Raw genomic sequence first — 27,928 nt, forward strand, 5'->3', positions numbered from 1 at the left:
AATCGCTTGAACGAAGGAGGCGGAGGTTGCAGTGAGCCGAGATCATGCCACTTCACTCCAGCCTAGGTGACAGAGTGAGACTCTTGTCTCAAAAATAAATAAATAAAAGACCCTGCTGGTAAAACAGGATTTAATAAAGAAGCCAGCCAAAACCCACCAAAACCAAGATGGTGATGAAAGTGACCTCTTGTTATCCTTGCTGCTCATTATATGCTAATTATAATTCATTAGCATGCTAAAAGACACTCCCATCAGCACCATGACAGTTTACAAATGCCATGGCAACATCCAGAAATTACCCTATATGCTCTAAGAGGAAGAGGAACCCTCAGTTCCAGGAATTCCTGGCCCCCTTCCTAGAAAATTCATGAATAATCCATCCCTGGTTTAGCATATGATTAAGAAATAACCATAAAAATAGCCAACTAGGGCTGCTCTGCCCATGGAGCAGCCATTCTTTTATTCCTTTTCTTTTTAAATAAACTTGCTTTTACTTTACTCTGTGGACTCACCCTGAATTCTTTCTTGCATGAGATCCAAGAACGCTCTCTTGGGGTCTAGATTGGGACCCCTTTCTGGTAACAAGAGCACTCCCTCAATAAAGCAGGGCATAAGTCCCTGATTCAGGCTTTGCTCCTGGGGAACCTGCCTAAGACCTGCTGTGTGTTGGGAACTGTGTCTCGGGCACTGTGTCTATGCCTTGGAGATAGAGTGTTAAACTCTTTGAGCAAAGTCTCTGCCCCAAGGCAGCTCAGTGCCTTCTAGGGGGTCTGATTTTCCATACCCTAGTCTTGTAATTTGTTTTTTCTTTTTTCTTTTTCTGAGATGGAGTCTTGCTCTGTCACCCAGGCTGGAGTGCAGTGGCGTGATCTCAACTCACTGCAACCTCCGCCTCCCGGGTTCAAGTGATTCTTCTGCCTCAGCCTCCCTAGTAGCTGGGACTACAGGTGCATGCCACCACTCCTGGCTAATTTTTTGTATTTTTTTTAGTAGAGAGAGGGTTTCACTGTGTTAGCCAGGATGGTCTCGATCTTCTGTCTTGTGATCCACCCACCTTGGCCTCCCAAAGTGCTGGGATTACAAGCACGAGCGACTGTGCCCGGCCCCTAGTCTTGTAATTTTGAGAAGTCACTGGAGCTAGGCCAGCCTCAAATTTCTTATCAATTGAATGGTGGTAACAGTGCTTGTCTTTACTTTTTTCCTTCTATTTTTTAGTCTTGCACTGTCACCCAGCCTGGAGTGCACTGGCATGATTCCACCTTACTGCGGCCTTGAACTCCTAGGCTCAAGTGATCCTCTGACCTCAGCCTCCCGAGTAGCTGGGACTATAGGTACACGCTACCATATCTGGCTGACTTAAGAAAAAAAATTTTTTTTAGACCCAAGGTTTTACTATTTTGCTCAGGCTGATCTCGAACTCTGGCCTCAATGGATCCTCCTGCCTCGGCCTCTTGAAGTGTTGGGATTACAAACGTGAGCCAGGGCACCCAACCAATGCTTTCCTTTTCTGAAAAGACCAAGCAACAGCAGCAGCAGGATGGTTTAAGCCTTCTTAAGCATCTGTCAGCTGCCCTTCCCCGTCACCACTTCCAGATGACAGCCTTGTCTTCTATTTCTAGCTAGGTTGCTGCTGCTGTACATGGAAACTCTGGATCTCCACTTTAGGACCAATAATTGATAGAAAATTGGCTCTCATGCTGCTACCTAGGTGTTTGTTGAATGAATGAATGATAATATGATTAACAACAGTGCTATCATTCAAGCAGCCCAGATACTGGAATAAGTACTTTATTGCTTCCTTTTTAAATTAAAAAAAAAAAATTTTATAGAGAAGGAAATGGAGGCATTGAAATACCAAGACATACTGAATATGAGAGTAATTCAACAACTATGTAAAACACATATACAGATGTAAAATGTTAGAAGACAGGACTTTGGATGGAAGGATTAATTTGCAGCACTGATGTTTCCTAAGAAAATGGCCGGAAGAAATTTCTTTTGGAATGTTCTTTGTTTTTTCTTTTCTGTTGTTTGTTTTTTTTTTTTTTTTTTTTTTTTTTTTTTGAGACAGAGTTTCACTCTTGTCGCTCAGGCTGGAGTGCAATGGTATGATCTCAGCTCACTGCAACCTCTGCCTCCCAGGTGCAAGTGATTCCCCTGTCTCAGCCCTCCTAGTAGCTGGGATTACAGGCACCCACCACCACATCCAGCTAATTTTTTGTATTTTTAGTAGAGACAGAGGTTTCACCAAGTTGGCCAGGCTGGTTTCGAACTCCTGACCTCAGGTGATCCACCCGCCTCAGCCTCCCAAAGTGCTGAGATTACAGGCATAAGCAACCATGCCCAGCCTGGAAAGCTTTTCTATAACTTGTTCGTTTGTTCAGTTCACATGTGGACAACCCTTTTAACCCATTGTTCAAGGCCATGGAGATTGTTTTTGAAACTTGAAACCAAACACTTACAGATGGCTCCCCCAAAGGATAGAGAAAAGGAAACAAGAAACAAGAAAATCACAACCACCTACTACTATAAAAGGAGCCCACATGATAAAGCTTTTAGAATTTCGGATCTGTACTTCTGCTACTGCTCAGGTTTTAGTGGAGGCAAAATAATGCCGATAGCTAATTTGTTTGGTCATTAAGCTTTGATAGAACTTCAGTCTAAGGGACATACAATTATATTAATGTAGATGCTCCAGAGTCCCTGATTTTATGATCTGTGGATTATTTATCATTGTTTCGGGATAGCAGTAGGTTACTTTGGTTTCATGATTTTTTTAACGTTGGTTCTGGAATCCAAGAGACTTGGTAGGATTCTTTGTTTTTGTCTTTCCTTAATATTATTGTCATCATTTCTTTTCCTTTTTTTTTCATTTGAGACAGTGTCCCACTCTGTTGCCCAGGCTGGAGTGCAAGTGCCATACTCATAGCTCATTGCAACCCTGACCTCCTAGGCTCAAGCGGTCCTCCCACTTCAGCCTCCCAAGTAGCTGGGACTACAGGTGCATGCCACCATGCCTTGCTAATTTTTAAATTTTTTTGTAGACATGGAGGTCTCCCTATGTTGCCCAGGTTGGTCTCGAACTTTTGGGCTCAAGATATCCTCCTGCCTTGGCCTCCCAAGGTACTGGAACTACAGGCAAGAGCCAACATGCCTGGCCTGTTATCATTTTTTTATTTTTCTTGCCTCTGCCATTTACTGTGTGAATTTGGGCAAATTACTCACTTTTTAAAATTTTTTCTCCCCTTCCCTTCCCTTCCCTCCCCTCCCCTTCCCCTCGCCTCCCCTTCCCCTCCCCTCCCTTCCCCTTCCCCTCCCCTCCCTTCCCTTCCCCTCCCCTCCCTTTGTGCCTGCTTGCCTACCTTTCTCTCTCTCTTTCTTTTTAATAGAGATGGGGTCTCACTTTGCTGTCCAGGCTTACCTCAAACTCCTGGACTCAAGTGATTCTCCTTCCTCAGCTTTCCAAATAGCTAGGACTACAGCTGCATGCCACCATGTCTAGCTAATGTATTTGTTTTTGATGATGGCATAACAAAGCACCCAAAAACTTAGTATCTTAAAACAACGCACGGTTTCTAGGGGTCAGGCATCCAGGTACAGCTTAACTGGGACCTCTACTCAGAGGCTCTCACAGGCTGCAATCACGGTGCCCACAAGGTGGCAGTTATCTCAAGATTCAACTTGGGGAGGCTCTACTTCCAGGCTCATGTGGTCATTGGCAGAATTCAGTTCCTTGAGAGTTGTTGGGCTGAGGGCCTCCTTTCATAGCTGGCTGCTGGCCAGAAGCTGCCCTCAGTTTCCTGCTAGATGGTTCTTCCTGACAACAGGGAAGCTTGTTTCATCAAAGCAAACTTGTGAGAAGATATCTCTTATGTCTTTATCTATATCTATCTATATATCTATATCTATATAGAGAAAGAAGACAGAACTCACAGGTTTTTTGTTTTTTTTTAATGATTATGGACAGAATTGCAGCCCTATCCCGATCTCCCAAATCCGCATGTTGAAGTTCTCACTCCCAAAGTGACTGTATTTGGAGATAGGGCCCTTTCAGAGATACTTAAAATAAACCAGGTTACAAGGGTGGGGCCCTAATCTGATAGGACCTGTGTCCTTACAAGAGGAAGAAACATGATAGGAAAGACCATGTGAGAACATAGTGAGAAGGTGGCCGTCTGCAAGGCAGGAAGAGAGCCCTCACCAGAAACCAACCCTGCTGTCCTACCTTGATCTTGGACTTACACCCTCCAGAACTGTGAGAAAATAAGTGCCTGTTGTTTAATCTCCCAGCCTGTGGTATTTTGTTTTGGCAGCCTGAGCTGCCTAATATGATAACCCGATCTTGGAAGTGACATCTCACCACTTTTGCCAGTTCTATTCCTTAGAAGCAAGTCACCAGGTTCAGCCCACACTCCAGGGAGGGGGTTCCACAAGGGCATAAATATGAGAATGAGAGGGTTGGAAGCCACTTAGAGGCTGCCTATCACAGGCACTGCTGTCTCTTCCCAAGATGGCTAAAATATAATAATATTTAACATTTATCTAGCATTTGCATTTAGTATATACTAAACATGGACGACTCATTAATTCTCTCAACAAATGTGTGTGTGAGGTATTATAATTATTCCAGTTTTACAGACGGGGAGACTGAGACTCAGAAAGGTCAAGTAACATGCCCAGGGTCACATAACAAGTAAAGGACAGGACTGCTATCTGAACATAAGTAACTCGCTCAGAGGTCTCACCCTCCCACTCTTGTTTTCCTCCAATCTGCTACCAACACAATAGCCAGAGCATTTGGTCTGTCACCCAGGCTGGAGTGCAGTGGTGCGATCTCAGCTCACTGCAACCTCCACCTCCCAGGTTCAAACTATTCTCATGCCCCAGCCTCCTGAGTAGCTGGGATTATAGGTGTGCGCCACCACACCCAGCTAATTTTTGTATATTTAGTGGAGACAGGGTTTCACCATGTTGGTTAGGCTGGTCTTGAAGTCCTGGCCTCAAGTGATCCCCCCGCCTTGGCCTCCCAAAGTGCTGGGATTACAGGCGTGAGCCACTGCACCTGGCCCAGAGCATTCGTTTAAATCAGACATGCCATCTCATTTAAAACCCTCCAATCCTATTCCACTTTAAATAAGTTCCAAATCCCCCTACTATGATGCTGTGGGCTGAATTATGTATCCCTCACCCTAACCCCCTCCAAATTCTAAGTCCTAACCCTCATTGTTTCCTTCCAAATGCTACCTTCTTTAGAGATAGGGCCTCTGTGGAGGTACTTATGTTAAAATGATTTCATTTGACTGGGCCTTAATCCAATATGACTAGCATCCTTATAAGAAAGGCATAGACAGACACAAGCAGAAGGCAGACCACGTGAAGACGCAGGGAAGAGTCAGCATTTTAAAAACCAAGGAGAGCAGCCCGGAACAGATCCTTCTCTCACAGCCCTCAGAAGGAACCAACCCTGCTGACACCTTGATCTTCAACTTCTAGCCTTTGAACTGCAAGAAAATACATTTCAGTCATTTTAAGCCACCCTGCCAGTGGCACTTTGTGTGGCAGCTCGAGGAAGCAGATGCCTGCCACTTGCTCCTGGCTCACCTAAGCCACGGCAGCCACCTTTCACTTCTTTGCACATACTCTTCCATCTTAGGGCCTTTGCATGTGTGTTTTTTTTTCTGCCTAGAACATTTTTTTCTTCTTGTTTTGAGACAGGGTCTTACTCTGTCACTCATGCTGGAGTGCAGTGACGTGATCATAGCTCACTGCAGCCTCAACCTCCCTGGGCTCAAGTGATTATCCTACCTTAGCCTCCTGACTAGCTAGGACTACAGGCATGTGCCGCCACTCCCAGCTAATTATTTATTTATTTATTTATTTTTTGAGACAGAGTCTTGCTTTGTTGCCCAGGCTGGAGTGCAGTGGCGTGATCTCTGCTCACTGCAACCTCTGCCTCCTGGGTTCAAGCTATTCTCCTGCCTCAGCCTCCCAAGTAGCTGGGACTGCAGGCATGTGCCACTATGCCTGGCTAATTTTTTGTATTTTTAGTAGAGATGGGTTTCACCATATTAGCCAGGATGGTATCCATCTCCTGACCTCGTGATCCACCTGCCTCGGCCTCCCAGCTAACTTTTTTTGTAGAGACAGGGTTTTGCTATGTTGCTTGGGCTGATCTCAAATTCCTGGGCTCAGGAGATCCTCCTGCCTTGGCTTCCCAAAGTGCTGGGATTACAGGCATGAGCCACCACACCCAGCCTCTAGAAGAGTCTTACTTCCCTTCCTCAGTGCTCATTCCCTCTTATTCCTCCACTCTCGGCTTCATTTCACCCCTTTAGTGAAGACTTTAATTCCTTTCTTACCTAAAGAGGTCCGCCTGTTGTTCTCTACCCTAACACACTGTAAATTTCCTTCATTGCACTTACCACAATGTATAATCAGATGTTTCTTTGTTTATTTGTTGCTTTTCTCTCCCCCCTAGAGTGTAGACTATCAAGGACAGGAATTGCATCTGTGTTATTTGCCAGAGCATCTCCAGCATACAACACAGTTCATGGAACCCAGTGCGTGCCCAGCAACGATCAGTTGAACGACTAGAGTAGTGATTCTCAACCCTGGCTGCACAGGAGAGTCACTTGGGGGTGCTTTAAGGAACAATGATCCTTAATTTTCACCCCCCTGAGATGCTGAGTCAGTCCCATGCAACTAGATTGAGGACAAGAGGATAAGGGAAACCATTTCCTTTTCAATCTGTGAAGGTTTGTTACATTTATGGAAAACTTGAACTTCACCACAGTCTTACAGGAAGCATGAAATTGAGCCTTGAGTTTTTTTCTCAGCTGTCCAACTGTTATGGGCCTACAATTGTATAGCTCAGAGTGACAGAGAAGAACTTTGGGGTTGGGAAAGAATTGGAGCAACTTCAAGCAGGAACGAGGTGTGGCACCTTGGGTGCATCTCACTGGGTTCCGCCCATTCTATGGTGTTGGGGTCACTCTGCTGTAGAGCAAGATGCAGAAATGGCCATCTCTGCTTTCCTTATGTGTGTATGTGTGGAGGGGAGGTTTAGTGGATGTCTGTGGTTACTGGAATTCTGTTTGCATTGCGCTGCCCTCTAGGACCAAGGACTTTGATTTTCAAGCTCTTTGGTCAAGGGAGAGAGAGCAGTCTTGAGTCTATCAGAACAGGCCCCTGACAAGTAGAAGTGAACAGTGTTGATGCCCTCCAGCCAAAGACCTCCAGGAACACACCCGTATTGAACAAATTGTGTTTCATGTTCATTGCAGCAACGGAGGACACACACATGTGGAACCATGGAAGGTGTTGGAAAGGACTCATTATAGGATTTGGACTTTGGTTGTGTGATTTTGGGGAGAGTCCAAGCAAGCTGGGATGTGCACTGGTGTGGGTGCAGCCTGAAAGAGAGACAATTTTACCATTGACCCTCTCAATAAATTTTATCTATAAGGAAGGGAGGGAAAGCAGACTAGAGCGAGGCTAAAACTATGCTTGGTGAAGAACACTAGTCACTCGCTTTCACCAGGAGAGGGTCATGTTTGGTATTTTGTGGCTTGAACAATGTTCCTGTTTTGTCTGTGTTCACATGTGATTACAGAGTCTTCTTTCTGTCCTGATTCATCATGACTACAGAGTGGCTTTGTCTAACATTGATGCTCTGTGAAATTGTTTATGTTTAGGAAAACACCAAGATTGACCTGTCAGTGCCAGGCCACTTCCCAGCTGTCAGGGGCTGCTTTCCTCTTTATCACTAGCTTTGGATTTGCTCCTTCCACTACTTTCCTCATCTAAAGTAAGGTAGTCCAGTGTGTTCACACAATTGAGAGCATTTATTACATTAGTCTCCTATCTTTTGCAGGGATAATCACAGCACCATGGTGTGGTAAGTGGCAGTAGAGTATGGTGGTTAAGAACAAGTGCTCTTGAGGTTGGGCATGGTGGCTCACACCAGTAAACCCAGCACTTTGGGAAGCCGAGGCAGAAGTATTGCTTGAATCCGAGAGTTCAAGACCAGCCTGGGCAACATAGCAAGACCCCCGTCTCTTAAAAAAAAGAACAAGTGCTCTTTATTTAGAAAATCTTTTTAGTTGTGTGACCTTGAGCAAGTTCACTTGACCCCCCAGCCTCGACTCCCTCATCTGTAAAATGGGGGTAATAATAGTGACTAACTTATAGGGCGATTATGATGCACCAATGAAATAATGGATGAGGCTGGGTACGGTGGCTCACACCTGTAATCCCAGCAATTTGGGAGGCCGAGGTGGGTGGATTATCTGAGGTGAGGAGTTTGAGACCAGCCTGACCAACATGGTGAAACCCCATCTTACTAAAAATAAAAAAATTAGCCAGGTGTGGTGGTGCATGCCTGTAATCCCAGCTACTCAGGAGGCTGAGGCAGGAGAATCGCTTGAACCTGGGAGGCAGAGGTTGCAGTGAGCCAAGATCGTGCCACTGCACTCTAGCCTGAGCGACAGAGCAAGACTCTGTCTCAAAAAAAAAAAAAAAAAAAAAAAAGCATGAAAAAACTTTTAGCCTGGTATCTGGCCAGCAGTTAGTATATACCATCGACTACCAATGATTCAATAGAACTATATGTTTCTCTGCTTAGTTTATCAGAGTTTGCCTTTGTACCTGTGATGAAAAAAACGGTGGACCGTAAGACCTTGGGACCTTAGTTCCCTGAACCAAGCCAGGACAATTGTATTGTTTCTCCTGGAATTTTGAAATTGGACACCAATGTTTGTCATTCAGGGTTGGATATGTAGACTGGGAAGTGATTTCAAGCATCCTTGAGTGAACACTTTCTGCTCTGTTGACTTAGAAACTTGAGGTTAAAAAAATGTTATAGGAAACCATATTTGTTTGAATGTTTGTTGGAAAGAAAAGCAGAAAAGTAGAGAAAGGTGATCTTTTTTAATTCTTAATTTTTTATTATTTAAAATTTTTTTTATTTTAGGTTTGAGGATACATGTGAAAGTTTGTTACATAAAGATGTGTCACAGAGGTTTGTTGTACATATCATTACATCACCCAGGTATTAAGCTCAGCCCCCAATAGTTATCTTTTCTGCTCCTCTTCCTCCTCCTGCCCTCCCCCGTCAAGTAGACTCCAGTGTCTGTTATTTCCTTCTTTCTGTTTGTAAGTTCTTATCATTTAGCTCCCACTGATACGTGAGAACATGTGGTGTTTGGTTTTCTGTTCCTGCATTAGTTTGCTGAGGATAATAGCCTCCAGCTCCATCCATGTTCCCACAAAAGACACGATCTTGCTCTTTTTTATGGCTGCATAATATTCCATGGTGTATATGTACCACATTTTCTTTATCCAGTCTGTCATTGACAGGCATTTAGGTTGGTTCCATGTGTTTGCTATCGTGAACAGTGCTGCAATGAACATTCACGTGTATGTGTCTTTATGGTAAAATGCTTTATATTCCTCTGGGTATACACCCAGTAATGGGATTGCTGGGTTGATGGTAGTTCTTCTTTTAGCTCAGAAAGGCAATATTCAAAGACAGGAGAATAAACTGGGGTGAGAGAGAGAAGGAGTGAAGAAAGGAGAAAAGAAGAGAGAAGAGAGAGGAAGAGAAGGTTCTATGGAGCTCTAAGTGTTCTATCTGGTCTGCCCTGAGTTAGTAGAGGAATAAGAATAAAGAAAAAAACTGTTGCTAGTCCTCTACGGCCCATCACACACATGGGTGAATCAAATGGGCAAAGCAAGAGTAGAATTTTACACCACCATGCCGTAAACCTGGATTGTTTTGACTGTTGAGCATCTCCTCTCTCTTTTCTTTCTTTCTTTCTTCCTTCTTTCTTTCTTTCTTCCGGCAGTTGCTAAGGTTCAAGGTGAAGGGATCATGGACTTCATCACTCAACATGAGAAATAGGTTACAACCACCTGTCCTCAGCCTCCCAAGTAGCTGGGACTACAAGCATGTGCCACCATGCCTGGCTAATTTTTTAAATTTTTTGGAGAGACTGGGTCTCACTATGTTGCCCAGGCTGGTCTTGAATTCCTGGGCTCAAGTGATCCACCCGCCTTGGCCTCCCAAAGTGCTGGGATTGCAGATGTGAGCCACCGGGCCCGGCTGGTGACACTGGTATTTTTAAAAAGGTACTCAGTGATTTCAATGTGTAGCTAGAGCTGAGAATCACTCCTTCAGACTAATAAAGAAGGTCAATGGCTATTAATGCAACTTCCCTAAAGAATTAAGTTAAAGTCTATGTGTAAGTTTGTCTCTTGTCAACATAGAGTCTAGTTTACTTCTAATTTTGATTATAAAATAGGAAAGTACTTTCCTATACTATAAAAAAGTTTGCTTTAAAAGTCCCAGGACTGATTTATTATGACCTTGAGATTTAAAAACATTTATTATTGGAAACCATGTTTGTTTGAATGTTTATTGTAGAAAAGTCCATTTTTCCTTTTAAGGTCATAGACTAAATTTGTTACAGGAGGTTGATTTTGTGTTCTAAGCCTGTGATCATTAACTTTTCCAGCTCTACCAGGTAGGGTATTGAACCTTTTCTTATTTGATATTCAAATAAATTCTCCTTTACCAAAATGTTATTTTGCAAATAACTAAGTGATTCTAATGGATTAACTTTAAAATGCAATGCCAAATTTTGATTTTCCATGAATGAATAATTTGAAAGAAATTTCTCTGTTCACTACATATACGCCAGAAAGAATATCAGCCTTGGCTTTTGATACATTTTAAATTCCTGGTTCAAGTTTCTTATGCGGCCAAACTGTTCTCAGTGACCTGGGCTTCTGTAAAATGTCCCTGATTCCTTTCATAAAATGCTTAGTTTGGCTTATGCTGCTCGAGTGAGTTTCTGTTACCATCTTTGATAAAGACAATCATTAATCCTGACAGCAGCCTTGCAAAGTGAGTCTTATTATTCCCATTTCACAGATGGATAGTCTGAGTTCTTGGGTACTGGGAAACTTGCTCAAGTCCATACAATTAGGCACTGGTAGTCCCTAGACAACAACCCAGATCAGATCTACTTGACCCCAAAGCTGATGAGTTTCCACCCTCACAGAAGGTCCTAATATGGCACATTGCTTTTTTTTTACATTGGGATATGATTCATGTCTTATAAAACTCACCATTTAAAAGTGTATAATTTAGTGGGTTTAGTGTATTCTCAAGATTTTTCAACTATCACCACTGTCTAATTCTAGGATGTTTTCATCACCCCCCAACCCCAGACCTTCTACCATTCAGCAGCCACTCTTTCACTCCTGTCCCCCAGCCTCTGGCAACCACTAATTTACTTTCTGTCTCTATGGATTTGCCCATTCTGGGTATTTGATATACATGGAGTCATACAATATGTGGCCTTTTGTGTCTTGGTTCTTTCACGAAACACAGTGTTTTCTAATTTCTAATTTCTACATCTCTGTTGTAGAATATATCAGTACTTCATTTCTTTTTATGGCTAAATAACATTCCATTGTATGGATAGACCCCATTTTGTTTATTTATCTGTTTACAGACATTTTGATTATTTCCACCTTTTGGCTACTATAAGATACATTTTTAAAATAACATTGTTATAGAAGTCTCATTTTCCAAATTAAACAGAAGGGCAGGTCCTGTTTCACACACTTTTTTTTTTGTATTAAAAATATATGAGGGCTCTTCCAGTTGCTATTACTGGGTAGCAAATCACACCAATTTTTAGTGCGATAAGCCACAATTTTATTACACTCACAGATCCTGTAGGTCAAGAATCAGACCAGAGAGAGTGGCTTCCTCTGCTTCATGATGTCTGCGGACTCAGCTGGGAAAACTCAAAAGTTGAGGGTGACTTGATGGCTGGGGACTAAAGGCATCTAGAGGAATCTTCTGTCACATGCCTGTATTTCATACTCACTGTTAGCTGAGACTTCAGCTAGCCAGTTAGCCAAAACGTCTGCATGTGGCCTCTCTAGGTGGTCTCTTCAGGTGGGCTAATAGGACTTCCTCACAACATGGTAGCTGGTGTCCAACAGTGAGTAGCTCAAGAAAACAAGGAGGAAGTGCATACGTTTTTTATGCTCTAGCCCTGGAAATCAAATAGTGTGTTTTCTGCTGTGATCTTAATGATTGAGGCAGTTTCTAAGGTTAAAAGGGGAGGGATCACGGACTTCATCACTCAACACGAGAAATAAAAGGTCACATTATGAGAGCATGTGGTATGGGAGATATCACTGTGGCCACCTTTGGAAAAAAAACCATCTGCCACAAGGACCTTGCACTGGGCCTGTGACAGGTATCCAGTAGATCCTTATTTAATTAAATATATTCATGCTTATCAACAAATTACATATTGGCCTGCCTGCTTGTTTGTTCATGAATCCATCTCCTCCTTCAGAAATGACCCCTTCCTGGGCATTATTCTAATGCTTTTATTTCTTAACTTCTGCATTTTCCTAGCTTAGGCAAATCACTTTACTTCTCAGAGCCTCAGTTGTCTTACCCATGTGGACAAACACCCTTGTTCCCACTCTACAAAATTAGTTTGGGAATTCAATGGGCTAGGTTATAAATAGTGCTTACTTTAGATGTTGTTTGGAGGTAAATGTTCAATAAATGATTATTATTATTGCTGTTGTGATTACCTGAATGTAATCCCCATTCTCTTACGCTTTTCAGCATCCTGTCTGAGCCTTTAAGATGAGGAACAAATTATATGTGAGGAGAAATGGCAGAAATTGGAATGCCTCTGCTTTTCTGATTTCCCATTCCCTTCCATTTCTCTTATTAACAAATAAAGGTAAGGAAATCCTGTCCTGTGGATAACTTCCCATTGACTTGCAGAGAGCTCAAACATGCCATGGTAGATATGGATACTGTTTTGTTTTTGTTTTTTGAGATGGAGTCTTGCTAAGTTACCCAGGCTGGAGTGCAGTGGCACGATCTCAGCCCACTGCATCCTCTGCCTTCCAGGTTCAAGTGATTCTCCTGACTCAGCCTCCGGAGTAGCTGGGGTTACAAGCACCTGCCACCACACCCAGCTAATTTTTGTATTTTCAGTAGAGACAAGGTTTAACCATCTTTACTAAACAGACTAGGCCCGTCTTGAACTCCTGACTTCAAGTGATCTGCCCGCCTCAGCCTCCCAACGTGCTGGGATTACAGGTGTGAGACACTGCACCTTGCCAGTGGTGGATATTGTTGATTTAAAATAATATAAACAATAAATCTCCAATCTCAGGGAAGTTTCCAGAGTCCTAAAGTCAAAACTTCTGATCTTGCCATATGCTTGAATTATCCTCAATTAGAGTCCCTGCTGCTGTTGCTTGTCGCTGTAATTATTCTGTCATCGTTAATTCAATGAAGCCTATTAACCCACATCAGATAGTGTATTTATCTACAATGCATGTTACCTGCTCCTCTAGATAAGACAGCTGTCATACTTCAAGTCTGCTGTCTCTTTGTTGAGGTCCAATATTGTCAGTTTGCAAGTGTTTCATATACATTACAGAATCCCCATTAATGGTTGATATGATTGGGCTTTGTGTCCCCACCCAAATCTCATCTTGAATTACATTCCCTATAATCCCCACATGTCAAGGAAGAGACCAGGTGGAGATGATTAAATCATGGGGGCAGTTTCCCCCACGCTGTTTTCATGACAGTGAGTTCTCACGAGATCTGATGGTTTTATAAGGAACGCTTCCCTCTTTGCTCGGCATTTCTCCTTTCTGCTGCCTTGTGAAGAGGCTGCTTTGTTTTCCCCTTCACTTTCTGCCACAATTGTAAGTTTCCTGAGGCCTCCCCAGCCATGCTGAACTGTAAGTCAATTAAACCTCTTTCCTTTATAAATTACACAGTCTCAGGAAGTTCTTTACAGCAGTATGAAAATGGAGTAATACAATGATGTTCTTATAACTTCCCAAAGACTGGAAGGCTTGCTGGTCTTATGAGATACTGAACTGGAGACAGCAGAAAAATGCTTCCTCCTGATATTGTGAGCAACCTCCTCTCTTCTTCCCTCTCTCCTCTTCTCTTTCTTCTGTTTTCCCTTCTAGGAGCCAAGAGCATAGGCTCTGGAACCAGCCTGCCTGGTTTGAATCATGCCTGTGCCTGGGGATCTTGGGCTGGTTGCTTGGTTTCCCTGAGCCTGTTTTTTTTCATCTGTGAAAGAATCACAACCCTGTTGTGAGAATTTAATGTGCTAATCTGCATAAAGCACGTAGACCACTGTGTGGCTCATGCTGGAAGTGTAAGTGTGGTTATTTCTTCCTATTTTCTTCCCTCCCTTCCAAAGGAAGAAAGTCTCTGAGATGCGTGTCTTATGTGGCATATGCTGGACTTGGTGCCTGGGGTTCATTGGCAGACTAGTCCCTCTGGTACCTCCAGCAAGGAAGACAGATGTTAATTATTAATTGATACCCATTGTGATAAATCCCACAAGGTACCATGAATGGGTATAACAGCTCCCTTTCTGTGGAGGAGGTGGAGGTGATCAGGGAAGACTTCCTGGAGGAAGTAACATTTGAACAGAGATCTGAAAAATAAAATTCTTCCAGGAGTGTGTGTGTGTGTGTGTGTGTGTGTGTGTGTGTGTAAGTCAACATCAGAGCACCTCCAGCAGTGGAAACAGTGTATAGGAAGCTCTGAAGTTGTGTGTGTGTGTGTGTGTGTGTGTGTGTGTGTGTGTGTGTGTGTGTGTGTGTGTGTGTGTAAGTCAACATCAGAGCACCTCCAGCAGTGGAAACAGTGTATAGGAAGCTCTGAAGTAGGAAGGATCCTCTGTTAATGGGTTTTTTGTTTTTTTTTTCCTCTTCGAGACAGAGTCTCACTCTGTTGCCCAGGCTGGAATGCAGTGATATAATCTCGGCTCACTGCAACCTCTGCCTCCTGGGTTCAAGCGATTCTCGTACCTCAGCCTCCTGAGCAGCTGGGATTACAGGTGTGTGCCACCATGCCCCGATAATTTTGTATTCTTAATACAGACAGGGTTTCTCAAACTCCTGACCTTAAGTGATCCGTCTGCATCAGCCTCCCAAAGTGCTGGGATTACAAGTGTGAGCCACCGTGCCTGATCCATTAATGTTTTGAATAGGGAATACTTTTACATGGTCCAAATTTCAAAAAATACAAAAGGGTAAACAGTGAAATGTCTCTCTTTTTCCATTTACCACCTTCCCCCTACCTCTATCCCTGAAGCAACAAATGAACCAATTTCTTTGGTATTCTTCTAGAAATATCCTATGCATACATAAGCAAAATGTGTGTGTGTATGGTATATATATACACTATATGTAGAGTGTATATGTGTATATATACTATATATAGTGTGTATATGTGTATATATACTATATATAGTGTGTATATGTATATGTGTAGTGTGTATAGTATATGTATATACATATCCACATTATATATAGTATATATATGATATTCACATATCATCTCCCTTTATTTTTTAATATGAAAAATACTTTTCCGTTATTGGTTTTTTCACCTTTCTCTTAAATATGTATCTTGGAGATCCTTCCTTATGAGTACATAGTTAACTTTCTTATTTTCTTTTCTGAGTGGCAGAGTACACCATGTAGTACCCTATAATTTGTTTAAGCAACCTCCTACTGATGGATGTTTGGGTCATTTCTACTCTTCTGCTATTATTAAAAAAAAGCTGGAATCGATTATCTGATACTGGTGCAATTTGCTCATGTGCAAATGTGTCTGTGGGATAAATTTCTAAAAGTGTAATAGTTGGGTCAAATGATACACTTTTCTCCATAGAGGTTGTAAAAAATGTACACCCTTCCCTCAAACAATGTTTGAGTTCCTATAGTTGCATCAAGCACCATGTGTTATTGAGTTCTTTTTAATTTTGCCAATCTGATAGGTGAAAATTGATATCTCAGCATAGTTTTAATTTGCATTTATCTTCCTCTGAATAACAGAGCATGTTTTCATTTGCCCAAGAATCACTTGTGTTTCTTTTCTTACAAACTGTTCTTATCTTTTGTCCATTTTTCTATGAATCTGCTCTTTTGTTTATTGATTTTATACATTAGGGGAATTAGCCATTTTCCACGCCATGCTTCACAAACATTATTTCCTGGTTTTTCTTTTGTATTTTGACTTTGCTTAGGGTGGTTTTCGTTCTGTAGTTCTGTTTTTTAAAAAACTTTTATGTAATCAAATTGGTTTTTTTTTTGTGTGTGGGCGGGGGGGTGTCTCCTGGATTTGTGACATACTAAGAAAAACCTTTGTCATTTCCAGATCTTAAGATAATCCTATTCTCTAAAAAAACACCTTCAGAAAAGGGGATTCCAGATGCGACTTTAATGATCCTTTCCTGTGCTTGCCAGGCATCATGGTAGAAATACCTTCCTTATGGCCACATTAAACCCCTGATGCTGGAGTGTTTTATTTCACCTTATTGGCAAATATTTCCCCAGCACCTACTATGTGTCAGTGTAGAACTGAACAGCACAGAAGCTACAAAGACTAAGAAGCCAGTAAAAATTCAAATTCCACCACCCAGAAGTAACCACCATAAACCTTTGGTATTTACATGAATGTTTAAAAAAAAAACTCCATAAACATATATTTTTAAGACAAAATAAGATTATTGTACACATAATTTTTCTGACCTGATTTCAGAATATATCCAGGACTTCTTTCTCTGTTATTAACTGTAAATGTAGATTTAATATTTAACATTTAACAACTATGGCAATGATTTACATGTAGCAGGGTTTGTGAAATGACTCCTTATGGATGGACAGTGAGACCATCCTCCCTTTTTCACCATTCTAAGCAATGCTACCAAGAACATCTTTACATCTCTATCTTTGCCCTCTTGTCTTAGACATAGATTCTGGGTCACATTGTTAAACTGTTTTTAGGAAGAATGTGCTGATTTATATTCCCATGAGCAACGTAAGGTATCCCAGAAAGAGGGCGGGAGGTTGGGAGTGGGAGGAGAAGGGGGCGGAGGAGGAAACAGGGTAAATGCTGTTGGTGATAAAAAGGAGACAGTCTCACTGTCTGTCAACAGGGAGGTCATTCAGCAAATCCTGCTACATGCAAATCATGGCATAGTCATGAAATACTACATGTTAAATCTACATTTACAGTTGGTGACAGGGAAAGCAGTCTTGGATTTATTTTGAAATTAGGTCATAAAAATTATGTATGCAATCATCTTATTTTTGTCTTAAAAAAGTATGTTCATAGAGTTTAAAAAAATCATTCATGATAAATACCAAATGTTTATAGTGGTTATTTCTTGGTGGAATTTGAACTGTTTTTTTTTTTTTTTTTAGATGGGGTCTTGCTCTGTTGCCCCGGCTGGAGTCCAGTGGTGTGATCTAGGCTCACTGCAACTTCTGTCTCCTGGGTTCAAGTGATTCTCCTGCCTCAGCCTCCTGAGTAGCTGGGATTACAGGCATCCGCCACCATGCCTGGCTAATTTTTGTATTTTTAGTAGAGATGGGGTTTCACTGCATTGGACAGCTGGTCTTGAACTCCTGACCTCAGGTGATCCACTGCCTTGGCCTCCCAAAGTGCTGGGATTACAGGAGTGAGCCACTGCACCTGGCCTTTTATTGGCTTCTTTATTCATCTTTGTAGTTTCTGGGCTGTTCAGTTGTATATTGACATATAGTAGGTGCTTGGGAAATATTTGCTGATGAAGGCTATTTTGGGAATTAAAAAAATGTATTTCAGGGGGCAGCAAACTATAGCTCCAGGGCCAAATCTGGTCTCTGCCTATTTTTGAAAATAAAGTTTTATTGGGACAACCTCATACACCTGTCCACTTACATACTATCAATGGTTGCTTTGCCTTACAAGGGCAGAGTTAAGTGATTGCAGCAGAGCCCACATGGTCAAAAGAGCCTCAAATATTTACTAACCGATGGTTTACAGAAAACATTTGCTGCCTCCTGGTTTATTTCATTAAAGAAGTTATATTACACCTCTTTGGTGTCTCCATTCACTTTACTACTTATGTCAACATGGGAATGATGACACCAACCTGGAAGAGTCACATACGTAAGGCATACAGCCCAGTTTTTGTCTTTTGGTGCATGTATAATCAATACTAATTCACCTTCCCTTCCTAAAGACTTTTACTCCCAGGAAGTGGAAACAGGAAATGGGCAGGTATGAGGCACCGGGTTGATGCTAGCTTTTCTCTGCTTTTACTTCCCATTTTCTGTCTCAAAGTTTGAGGAGTTCATTTTTTCCCTTCCGAGTAAAAAAAAAAAAATTTTTTTTTTTTTGAGACAGAATCTCACTCTGTCACCCAGGCTGGAGTGCAGTGGCATGATCTCGGCTCACTGCAAGCTCTGCCTCCCAGGTTCAAGCTATTCTCCTGCCTTAGCCTCCCTAGTAGCTGGGACTACAGGTGTGCACCACCACTGCCGGCTAACTTTTGTATTTTTTGAGTAGAGACGGGGTTTTACCATGTTGGTCAGGCTGGTCTCGAACCCCTGACCTTAAGTGATCTGACCACCTTGGCCTCCCAAAGTGCTGGGATTACAGGCGTGAGCCACCATGCCTGGCTTCTGAGTAACTTTCAAACACCTGAAGCCCCAAACTTAGAAGTCACAAGAATCATGTCAAGCCTAATAAATGACTGTTTCTTCCTGTTATCAAACTTTTTAGGGAAACAGGATTTCTTTTACTTACTTGGACTGAACAACACTCACACATATTTAAAAAACATTGTAGGGAGTGTTTTGGATGGATGGCATCAAGGAATAGGGGGTCCGCAGTTGTCATGCACATTAAGGAGTGGCACTGAATTAGGGTGTGTGGGAAATCTGGTAATATCAGAGCATGCAGGCTTCTCAACTTCCGTACTCCTGACATTTTAAGCTGGATGATCCTTTGTTGTGGGGGCTGCAGGATGTCTACCTGGTGTGGTAGACAGAACAATGCCCCCTCTCCTCAAAGATGTTCATGTCTCAACTCCTAGAATCTGTGAATATGTTACATTAAGATGGCAAAATCCAAACCAAAACAAAGCAAGAGAAAACTCTCACAGATGTGATTGAAATGAAAGATCTTGAGATGAGGAGATGATTCGGAATTATTCCGGTGAGACTTAGGTAATTGCAAGGGTCATTATAAGAGAAGATGATGTGACATGATGATAGAATAAGAGTGGGAAGAGAAGATGTTACCCTGTTGCTTTGAAGATGGAGGAAGGAGCCATGAGCCAAGGAGTGCAGGCAGCCTCTAGAAGCCGGGAAAGGTGGGGAACAGATTCTCCCCTAGAGCCTCCAGAAGACATGCAGCCCTGTGGACTCATTTTTGTCTTCTGACCTCTAGAATTGTAAGAATAAATTTGAGTTGTTGAAAACCACTTAATTGGCTGGGTATGGTGGCTCATGCCTGTGATCCCAGTGCTTTGGGAGGCTGAGGCAGGAGTATTGCTTGAACCTAGGAGTTACAGACCAGCCTGGGCCCCATCTCTCCAAAAAATAATTAGCTGGGTATGGTGGCATGACCTGTAGTCGTAGCAGCTCAGGAGGCTAAGATGGGAGGATGGCTTGAGCCTAGGAGGTCATGGCTACAGTGAGCTATGATGGTGCCACTGCCCTACAGCCTGGGTGACAGGGCAAGACCCTGTCTCAAAAAAATGAAACCACTAAATTCATGGCAAGTTTTTACAGTTACAATAAGAAATGGTTACACCTGGTCTCTACCTACTGGATGCCAGTAACACCCCATTATCCCTGCCCCCCCATTTTTTTTTTTTTTTTTAGATGGAGTCTCCCTCTGTCACCCAGGCTGGAGTGCAGTGGCATGGTCTTGGCCCATTGCAACTTCTGCTTCCCAAGTTCAAGCAATTCTCCTGCCTCAGTCTCCCGAGTAGCTGGGATTACAGGTGCCTGCCACCACGCCTGGCTAATTTTTGTATTTTTTGTAAAGATGCAATTTCGCCATGTTGGCCAGGCTGATCTCAAACTCCTGACCTAAAGTGATCCACCTGCCTTGGCCTCCCAAAGTGCTGGGATTACAGGCATGAACCACCCTGCCCAGCCCCCATTCCCAATTTGTGATCACCAAAAATGTCCACAGACATTGTCAGATGCTCTTCGGGGAGAAAAATGGTTCCCAGTTGAGAAGCACTGTATTCGATTCCAACAGCAGCTACAAAAACTCAAATGCAAGAAGTTGGTGCCCTGCACTCAGCTGAGTGCAGTCAGCAGGCTGTGGGGAGCTGGGAGAATAGATAACCCATCATGCTCACTGTTGCTCCTCTCTGCTGCCTTACCCTGTGGGGATTCATGCCTGGATGCTCGGAGAGCGTGGTTGGGCTGACCGAGAATCCTTATTGAATGTGACACCTTTCCCCATTGGACCCCTGCCTCTTAGCCCAAGGATGACAGTCACTCTGTGTGGCAGCTTTTCCCTGTGGGTCAAACTCCTTTGCCTAACTGACCAATTCCTTTCATGCTGGTAGGAAGGACTTCCTTCTGTCTAGGCCACAGTAGCTAAGTGTTGCCTGGTTCCATGCAATAGAAACTGACTCTGATTAATGTAAGGAAAATAAATTCTTGATTGTTAGGATAAGAGGTGCTCTCACTGAATGAGAGAAGAGTTTGTATAGGAAGGAAAATACTAATAGAGCTTCGGAAGCTTAGCAGCAGATGGAATTCATGATCTACCTCTTAAAAATTTTTTTTAGAGACACGGTTTTACTCCATCACCCAGACTAGAGTCTAGTGGCACCATCATAGCTCACTGTATCCTTGACCTCCTGGGCTCAAGCGATCCTGCCACCTCAGCCTCCCAAGTAGCTGAGACTACAGGCACATGCCACCATGCCTGGCTAACTTTTAATTTGCTTTTTGTAGAGACAGGGTCTCTCTCTGTTGCCCAGGCTGGTCTTGAACTCTTGGCCTCAAGCAATCCTCCTACCTCGGCCTCCTGAAGTTATGGGATTAGAGGTGTGAGCCACAGCCCCCAGCCCCTACCTTTCTTGAGTTCTGCCGTTAATGTGTCTCACTTTCCAATCTCGGATTCCAAGTTTGAAATTCCTGGGGGGAGAGAATCTTATTGCTTGGGCTCCATAGATCAACCCACTGAGACCATGGGGAGAGACTTGCCCAAGGTCACACAGCCTGAATAGCAGAGCTGGGCTGCCTCTCTCGACTTCCAGGCCTGTTCTTTTTCCATGATAGTCTTTGGGGAGATGAAATTGTCTAGTTAGACAGCTACCTGAGAGCCAATATAGTAAGAAAAGTTCCTCGCCAGGCTGCTGAAATGACACAGGAACTGAAAACTGTGGACAAACTCGGGCTGTTTTTTCTAGTAGGTATCAGGCATCAAGATGTTTTTAGATAACTAGAGATATTTACTTTGACATATTGAAAAATAGTTATGACAGAGTTTTCGGAGGCATTACCGTGAACCACAGTAGTGTGAGGTTTTAAAAAGCCCCTCCATTTTTTGGCAGTTTCTAATTTCCACCTAAATTCTCTCAGATCTTTTGCTAATTGCCAAGCCTGGTTGAATTTCCAGTTTCTTATTCCTTTCCTGGGACCACTTTAGGCTCTGACTGACTTCTCCTTAGGTCTCTGTTTAAACACCACCATTACAACAGGTTTTATTTAGTTTTTTTTTTTTTTTTTTTCTTTTTAAGATGGAGTCTCACTCTTTCGCCAGGTTGGAGTGCAGTGGTGCGATCTCCACTCACTGCAACCTCTGCCTCCTGGGTTCCAGCGATTATCCTGCCTCAGCCTCTTGAGTAGCTGGGACTACATGTGCAAGCACCACGCCTGGCTAATTTTTGTATTTTTAGTAGAGATGGGTTTTCACCATGTTGGCCAGGATGGTCTTGATCTCTTGACCTTGTGATCTATCCACCTCAGCCTCCCAAAATGCTAGGATTACAGGCATGAGCCACCGTGCCCGGCCCTTATTTAGTTTAAATTCAACAATCAATTCACATTTACTATATAAAAATTCAAAACACAGATATGCCAATTAAAATTTTAAAAATCACCCATAAGCTGACCATCTAGAAAAAAACTGTACATTTCTCTATTCCGCATCCTTCCAGATTATTTTTCTTATCAGTTTATACTTTATGCAAAGTGGTATTATACTTCATCTTCTGTTTTATTACTGACTTTATTCATTTAGTTATTAAAACTCCTTAAATATGTGTTGATTACATTGTTTACTTAATTTTTTTCTTTTTTTTTTTTTTTAGACAAGGTCTTGCTCTGTTGCCCAGGCTGCAGTGTAGTGGTGCAATCTTGCTCACTGCAACCTCCACCTCTCAGGTTCAAGTGATCTTCCCGTTTCAGCCTCCCGAGTAGCTGAGACCATAGGCATGTACCACCATGCCCACTAATTTTTTGTATTTTTAGTAGAGACAGAGTTTTGCCATGTTGGCCAGGCTGGTCTCTAACTCCTAGGCTCAAGTGATCCACCTGCCTCAGCCTCCCACGTTGCTGGGATTATAGGCGTGAGCCACTGCACCTGGCCAATTACACTTTTTAATAGCTTCAAAGCATTCCATTCCCTGGTTATGCCATGATTGATTGAACATATCCATTATTCATTTTTGAGAGAACTTTTTTGTTTCTGTGTTGTTGATGGAGTGATATTATATAGCTGCAGAATAAATCAAACCATGACTAATATTTCATAATTTCATGAATTAACTTTATTTCATTTTGGGTAGTTTTTCAATTTTTTTTCGTCCTTTCTGATTTTAGAATATTTTGTTATGACATCCCTTTGTGACACTGGGGAGAAAATGTACTTTTTCCCCAGGTCAGAGGTATCCAATCTTTTGTCTTTCCTGGGCCACACTGGAAGAAGAATTGTCTTGGGCCACACATAGAATACGCTAACACCGACGACAGCTGATGAGCTAAGAAAGTTGATGAATTTATGTTGAGCCCCATTCAAAGCTGTCTCGGGCCACAGGTTGGATAAGCTTGCCCTAGGTTCTCTCTATGCCTTCGAGCTGCCATTCAGCCTCCTTTGAAAGGTGGATTATCTTATATACACCTATGTATTTTCTGATGCCCACTCTCCCCATTTAACTACCTATGGAGTTCAAAACGAGATGCTCTGTCCAGGGGTCACATTTTGTAACCCACAAAACAGTGCATGAGGACTTCCAGTTTTCTCATAGCACAAGATTTTATTGAGCACCTGCTATGTGCCAGGCAGTGTGCTAGGCTTTGGAGACTTGTACAAGTTATCCTGGGGTATCTCAGAAGGGAAGTCCTTATTTCTTTATTAATTTTTCCTGACGTTCAGGTCGTTAGTCTCACTCTAAACCTGAGGCTTGGAATAGAGGGACCTGAGACACCACATTAGCTGCATGACATTGGGTGACTAGATTACATTCTTTGTATCCATTTTCATATTGATAAAGTTAAATCGGCTCAGGGTGAGGGTTATAACTCTAGCATATATAGACGCCACAGCATATAGTGTTATATGCTGTATAAAAGACACAACACGCAGTAAGTGATTCAATAAGCAATGGCCATCTTTATTATTTATGTTGTTCTCATATTCCACAGAAAGGTTTATGTATCAAGTACAAGAAAATGTATAACCCAGTCATTTGTTTTTTATCCAAGGCAGCTGATGAAGAAGGCACTTATTAGCCCAAAGAGTGAACAGGGTGAGAGGAGGAGGTTATTGGCTGCTTCTCTGGAGTTAATTTAGCCATCATTTCAGAATGGAGCTGGTATGCTTTGAGTGTGAAAGAAACCTGCTGCTTGTTGATAGTCTGGTTTTAATGAGTTATCAGGTGTTAATAACAGCTGAAGTGTAGTAACTTTTCACAGCCATCAGAGGATATTCAGGATGTTTACTGGGTTCTCACTTTTTAGGGTTTTCTGTGGGTGTTAGAGGTTGGGCTGAGGAGGGCCTGATAGGACATGTCTATCTCTGCAAGTCTTAGGCAAAGAAGCTTTGATGATGATGTATTAGGCTGTTCTTGCATTGCTATAATGAAATAGATGAGACTGAGTAATTTATAAGAAAAGAGGTTTATTTGGCTTATGGTTCTGCAGGCTGTACAGGAAGCATAGCTCCAGCATCAGCTTCTAGGGGGGCCTCAAGCTTGTAATCATGGTGGAAGGCAAGGGGGAGGAGGCATATCAGTAGGGCGGGAGGTGCTACATACTTGTAAATGATCATGTGTCGTGTAAACTCACTCACTATCACAAGAACAGCACCAAAGGGATGGTGCTAAACCATTCATGAGAGATCTGCCCCCATGATCCAAATACCTCCCAGGAGGCCCCACCTCCAACAGTGGGGATTAAGTAAGAGTTGGGCGGGGCTCCTTGCTCCTCTTCCCAGTTAATCCTTAATCTCCACCCCAACTCCAGGCAACCACTGAACTTAACCTCCCCTTCTCCTTCCTCTCCTCCTTCCCCTTCCCCTTCCCCTCCCTGAGGTGTCTGTCAGTTACCCAGACTAGAATGTAGTGGCATGGTCTTTGCTCACTGTAGCCTCTGCCTCCTGGGCTCAAGCAATCCTCCCACCTCAGCCTCCTGAGTAGCTGGGACTACAGGCACGTACCACCATGCCTGGCTAATTTGTTGTATTTTTCAAAGAGATGGGGTTTCTCCATGTTGTCCAGGCTGTTCTCGAACTCCTGGGGTCAAGCAATCCACCTGGCTCAACCTCCCAAAGTTCTGGGATTACAGGCATGAGCCACCAGGCCTGGCCCACTGAACTACTTTCTATCCCAATACATTAGACTTTTCTTTCTAGGAGTTTTGTATGAATGAAATCATACAGTATGCGCTCCTGGCTTTTGCTTAGAATAATGCTTTGGTTATTCATCTGTGCTATTTATTGTGTGTATCAGTCATGTTTTTCTATTTTCTCACCTTGAGAAGTATTCTGTTTTATAGTACAAAACAGTGAGTATATCCATTCACCTTGAGGAAGATTTTATTTGAAGAAATCTTTGTCATCAAAAAGCTTGAAAACCAGGGCTCTACCTTGATTCCATAGTCTTGAGAATGATGGATAATTCAATTTACACCATGATTTTCAGTGAGAAAGCAGGTTGCATGTTAAGAGATTAGGTGATAGGATGACTGAAAGGTATTTGTGACCTTATGAAAGGTACGATGTGGCAGGCAGCCTCTATGAGGGACCCCAGCGATCCCTGTCTCCTGGTATTCATGCCTTTGTGTAATACCCTCCCCTTAGCATGAGCTGGACTTACTGACTGACTTCTAGTGAATGGAATATGGCTGTCCTGATGGGCTGTCACTTCTGAAATTAGCTTATAAAAAACCGATTACAGGTATATCTCATTTTATTGCACATAGCTTTATTGTACTTTGCAGTTATTACATTTTTTACAAATAAAAGGTTTGTGTCCCTCAGTCAAACAAAAATACAATGGGTTTCTTTCTAGTCCCCCACCTCAATTTTAGAAATTAAAGAATTTTCTAAACACAGTGAGTAGTAGTTTATATCTGAAGGGTGAATGAAGCAATGAGTGACCAAGCTGCCCACTTAAGGAGGCACCTCAGAACAATAAACAAAGAGCCTGCTCTTTGGTCTCAGACCTGGGTTTGAATTCTAGCTCTGCTACTCCTTGACTGTGAGATCCTGGCCATGTGACTTACCTTTTCTGAGCTTCTATTTTCTCATCTGTGAAATGGGGACAATAATTCTTACATCAGTGCATTAAGTGAGATAATCTAGACAGTTAGCACAGTACCTAACACAACACGATGACTCAATTTATTATTGTTGTTGTTGCATCATTCTTACTTGTAAACACTCAGCTGTCTTCACAAAGTTCAGGAGCTCTTCAATGGGAGACTGTGTCCATTAACAGCCTCATCCCATGGGTAATCTTGAAGACAGATGAGTCTATGGTAGGCTCTGAAACATCTCCTCTTTTACTCTATCGTGGTGTCAAAGACCAGGATGGTGCAGAGGTCCAGGAGTCTGGCCTGTGCAGTCAGAGAAACGGATTTGAACTCTACCTCTTCCACTTATTAACCGAGTGGCCTTGGGAAAATTGTGAGCATCACCAGGCTCATTGTGAAGATGGGGTTAATAACAGCTCCAACCTTATGGCCTTGAGATAATTAATGCATATAAAAATGAAACCATGTCTTTTGCAGCAACATGGATAGAACTGAAGGCCATTATCCTATGTGAAATAACTCAGAAACAGGAGGTCGAATACTGCGTGTGCTCATTGATAAGTGGGAGCTAAACAATGGGTACACACAGACATACAGAGTAAAATAACAGACACTGGAGACTACAAAAGGTGGGAAGGTAGGAGGGGAGTGAGGGTTGAAAAATTACCTCTTGGGTACAATGTTGGCTGTTTGGGTGATGGATACACTAAAAACCTAGACCTCATCATAATGAAAGGTATGCAGGTAAGAAATCTGCACTTATATCCCCTAAATATATACAACTTTTAAAAAATTAAAAAAATGATTAATGTGGGCCAGCACACAGTGATCACTCAGGAAATGCAAGCTCTTATTCTTGTAGGAGTTGAGGGAAGATGCCAAGACCACCCCTCCTCCAACTTTTAATGTCCTGGTATTTTGTCTTAAACATTTTGGAAGCATCCGCAGGCAGGGATTTTGTCCTCCTGCCTCCCTTTGAATGCCAGTGGCCTGTTTGGATGAGTGGAAGGCTCTCCTGCCCCTCCTCCTTTCTTCCCAGGGGTTTTCTTTTGCACTTTGGACTTCTATTCATGGATCCTTCTGCCAGGGACGTGGACCAAGAATAATGGTCCTGTTTTGTGCTGTCACCCCTGTGCTCTCCCTCCTCTCCAGTTCTCAGCAGCTGGCAGGAGATGTTTATAGAAGAAGCCTTTCTTTTTTTAATAGCCTCCTAGGCTGCAACCTCCCAAATGAGAACCTCATTAACCAGAAGGACTCTAGGCTACTGATTTAGATTCCAGTCATACCGAGAGGAGGAAAAATTACAAAGGGAGAAAGAAAAATGCCAATGTACACACGGACTAGTTCCAACATCCTCTCTAATGAAGAATGTATATATCTATTCAGGCTCTGGATGCTAAGGGATTCCTTCCAGATCTCAGTATTTGACCTCTTACTTGGGGGTCACATGGATTCTTCGTGCCTCTTGTGGGCTAGCTGAAAGCAAAAGTAACAATTTCATACTCTTGCCATTGAAACAAGGGGTCTATTACTTTTAAATCATAAGGGCACTTGTTTTAACAGAAATGTTAGTATCTTGGTGAAGATGGGGTCTAAGTTCTTGGTGGCTTCTGAGGATGGTGAAGGGCTCACCTTCTGTCATCCTGAACCATCACTGATGGGACAGTGTCTCTCCATGTGTAGCCATGCAAAGGCCACAGAACAAATGGGTAAAAATATTTGGTGGTCAGAATTCTAGCTCAATAGTCAAGGAAGGCTTCCTGGAGGAGAAAGTGCATTTTGAACTGGGCTTTAAAAGTTGGTGTCAAAGAAAATGCAAGCTGTCCCTCAGAATTAAGACTATAGTTCTGTGAAATAGTGATTGCAAAAATGGCCACAATTATTCTCCTCCCTATAGGCACACCCCTTTGCAATGTGACATTGTAGCTTCTCCTATTAGAGTCTATTTCCCCACCCTTGAATCCAGGCCAGTCTTGTGACTTGCTTTGGCTAATACAGTGTGATGGAGGTGACAGTGTGCCAGTTCTGAGCCTAGATCTCAAGATAACTTGCACACTTCCACTCAATCTCTTGGGATCCTGCCCAACCATCATGTGAACCAGCCCCAGCTAGCCTTTGGGAGGATGGGATGCCACATGGAGAGGAGACAGCCCAGGTGAGGGCCAGTCAGCACCCGACCAACCAGGCAGCTAACTGCTGGTACCTGAGATGGGCCCAATCAAGAGCACAACATTTGCCCAGATAGACCAAGCACACATTGCCAGCCTGCAGAATCATGTGC

At 42.7% G+C, this 27,928-nt stretch overlaps 2 protein-coding genes across 7 annotated transcripts in view; one reads left to right on the forward strand and one right to left on the reverse strand.

The window, feature by feature from the left end:
- The window catches only part of LOC129015280 (ubiquitin carboxyl-terminal hydrolase 31-like), a 62,178-nt gene that overhangs the window by 33,259 nt on the left and 991 nt on the right, over positions 1-27,928 (forward strand). The window contains exon 6 of one of the 6 annotated variants that reach the window (XM_063655193.1): positions 17,299-17,780. The exons of 2 other annotated variants lie outside the window; for them this stretch is intronic. In XM_063655193.1, coding sequence (XP_063511263.1) covers positions 17,299-17,382 — 84 coding nt within the window. In that variant the 3' untranslated portion in view covers positions 17,383-17,780. Of the gene's footprint in view, positions 1-6,478; positions 8,948-8,971; positions 12,637-17,298; positions 17,781-27,928 lie in introns of those variants that run through there. 3 more of the 6 variants (XM_063655194.1, XM_063655191.1, XM_063655195.1) reach the window with 3 other exon arrangements.
- LOC129015281 (ras GTPase-activating protein 3-like) overlaps positions 25,297-27,928 on the reverse strand; it is a 106,476-nt gene continuing 103,844 nt past the window's right edge. Inside the window, 1 exon segment of the mRNA XM_054452960.2 lies at positions 25,297-26,809. Coding sequence (XP_054308935.1) covers positions 26,498-26,809 — 312 coding nt within the window. The 3' untranslated portion in view covers positions 25,297-26,497.

This window comes from Pongo pygmaeus, chromosome 18, assembly GCF_028885625.2.
Source record: "Pongo pygmaeus isolate AG05252 chromosome 18, NHGRI_mPonPyg2-v2.0_pri, whole genome shotgun sequence".
Lineage (NCBI taxonomy): Eukaryota > Metazoa > Chordata > Mammalia > Primates > Hominidae > Pongo > Pongo pygmaeus.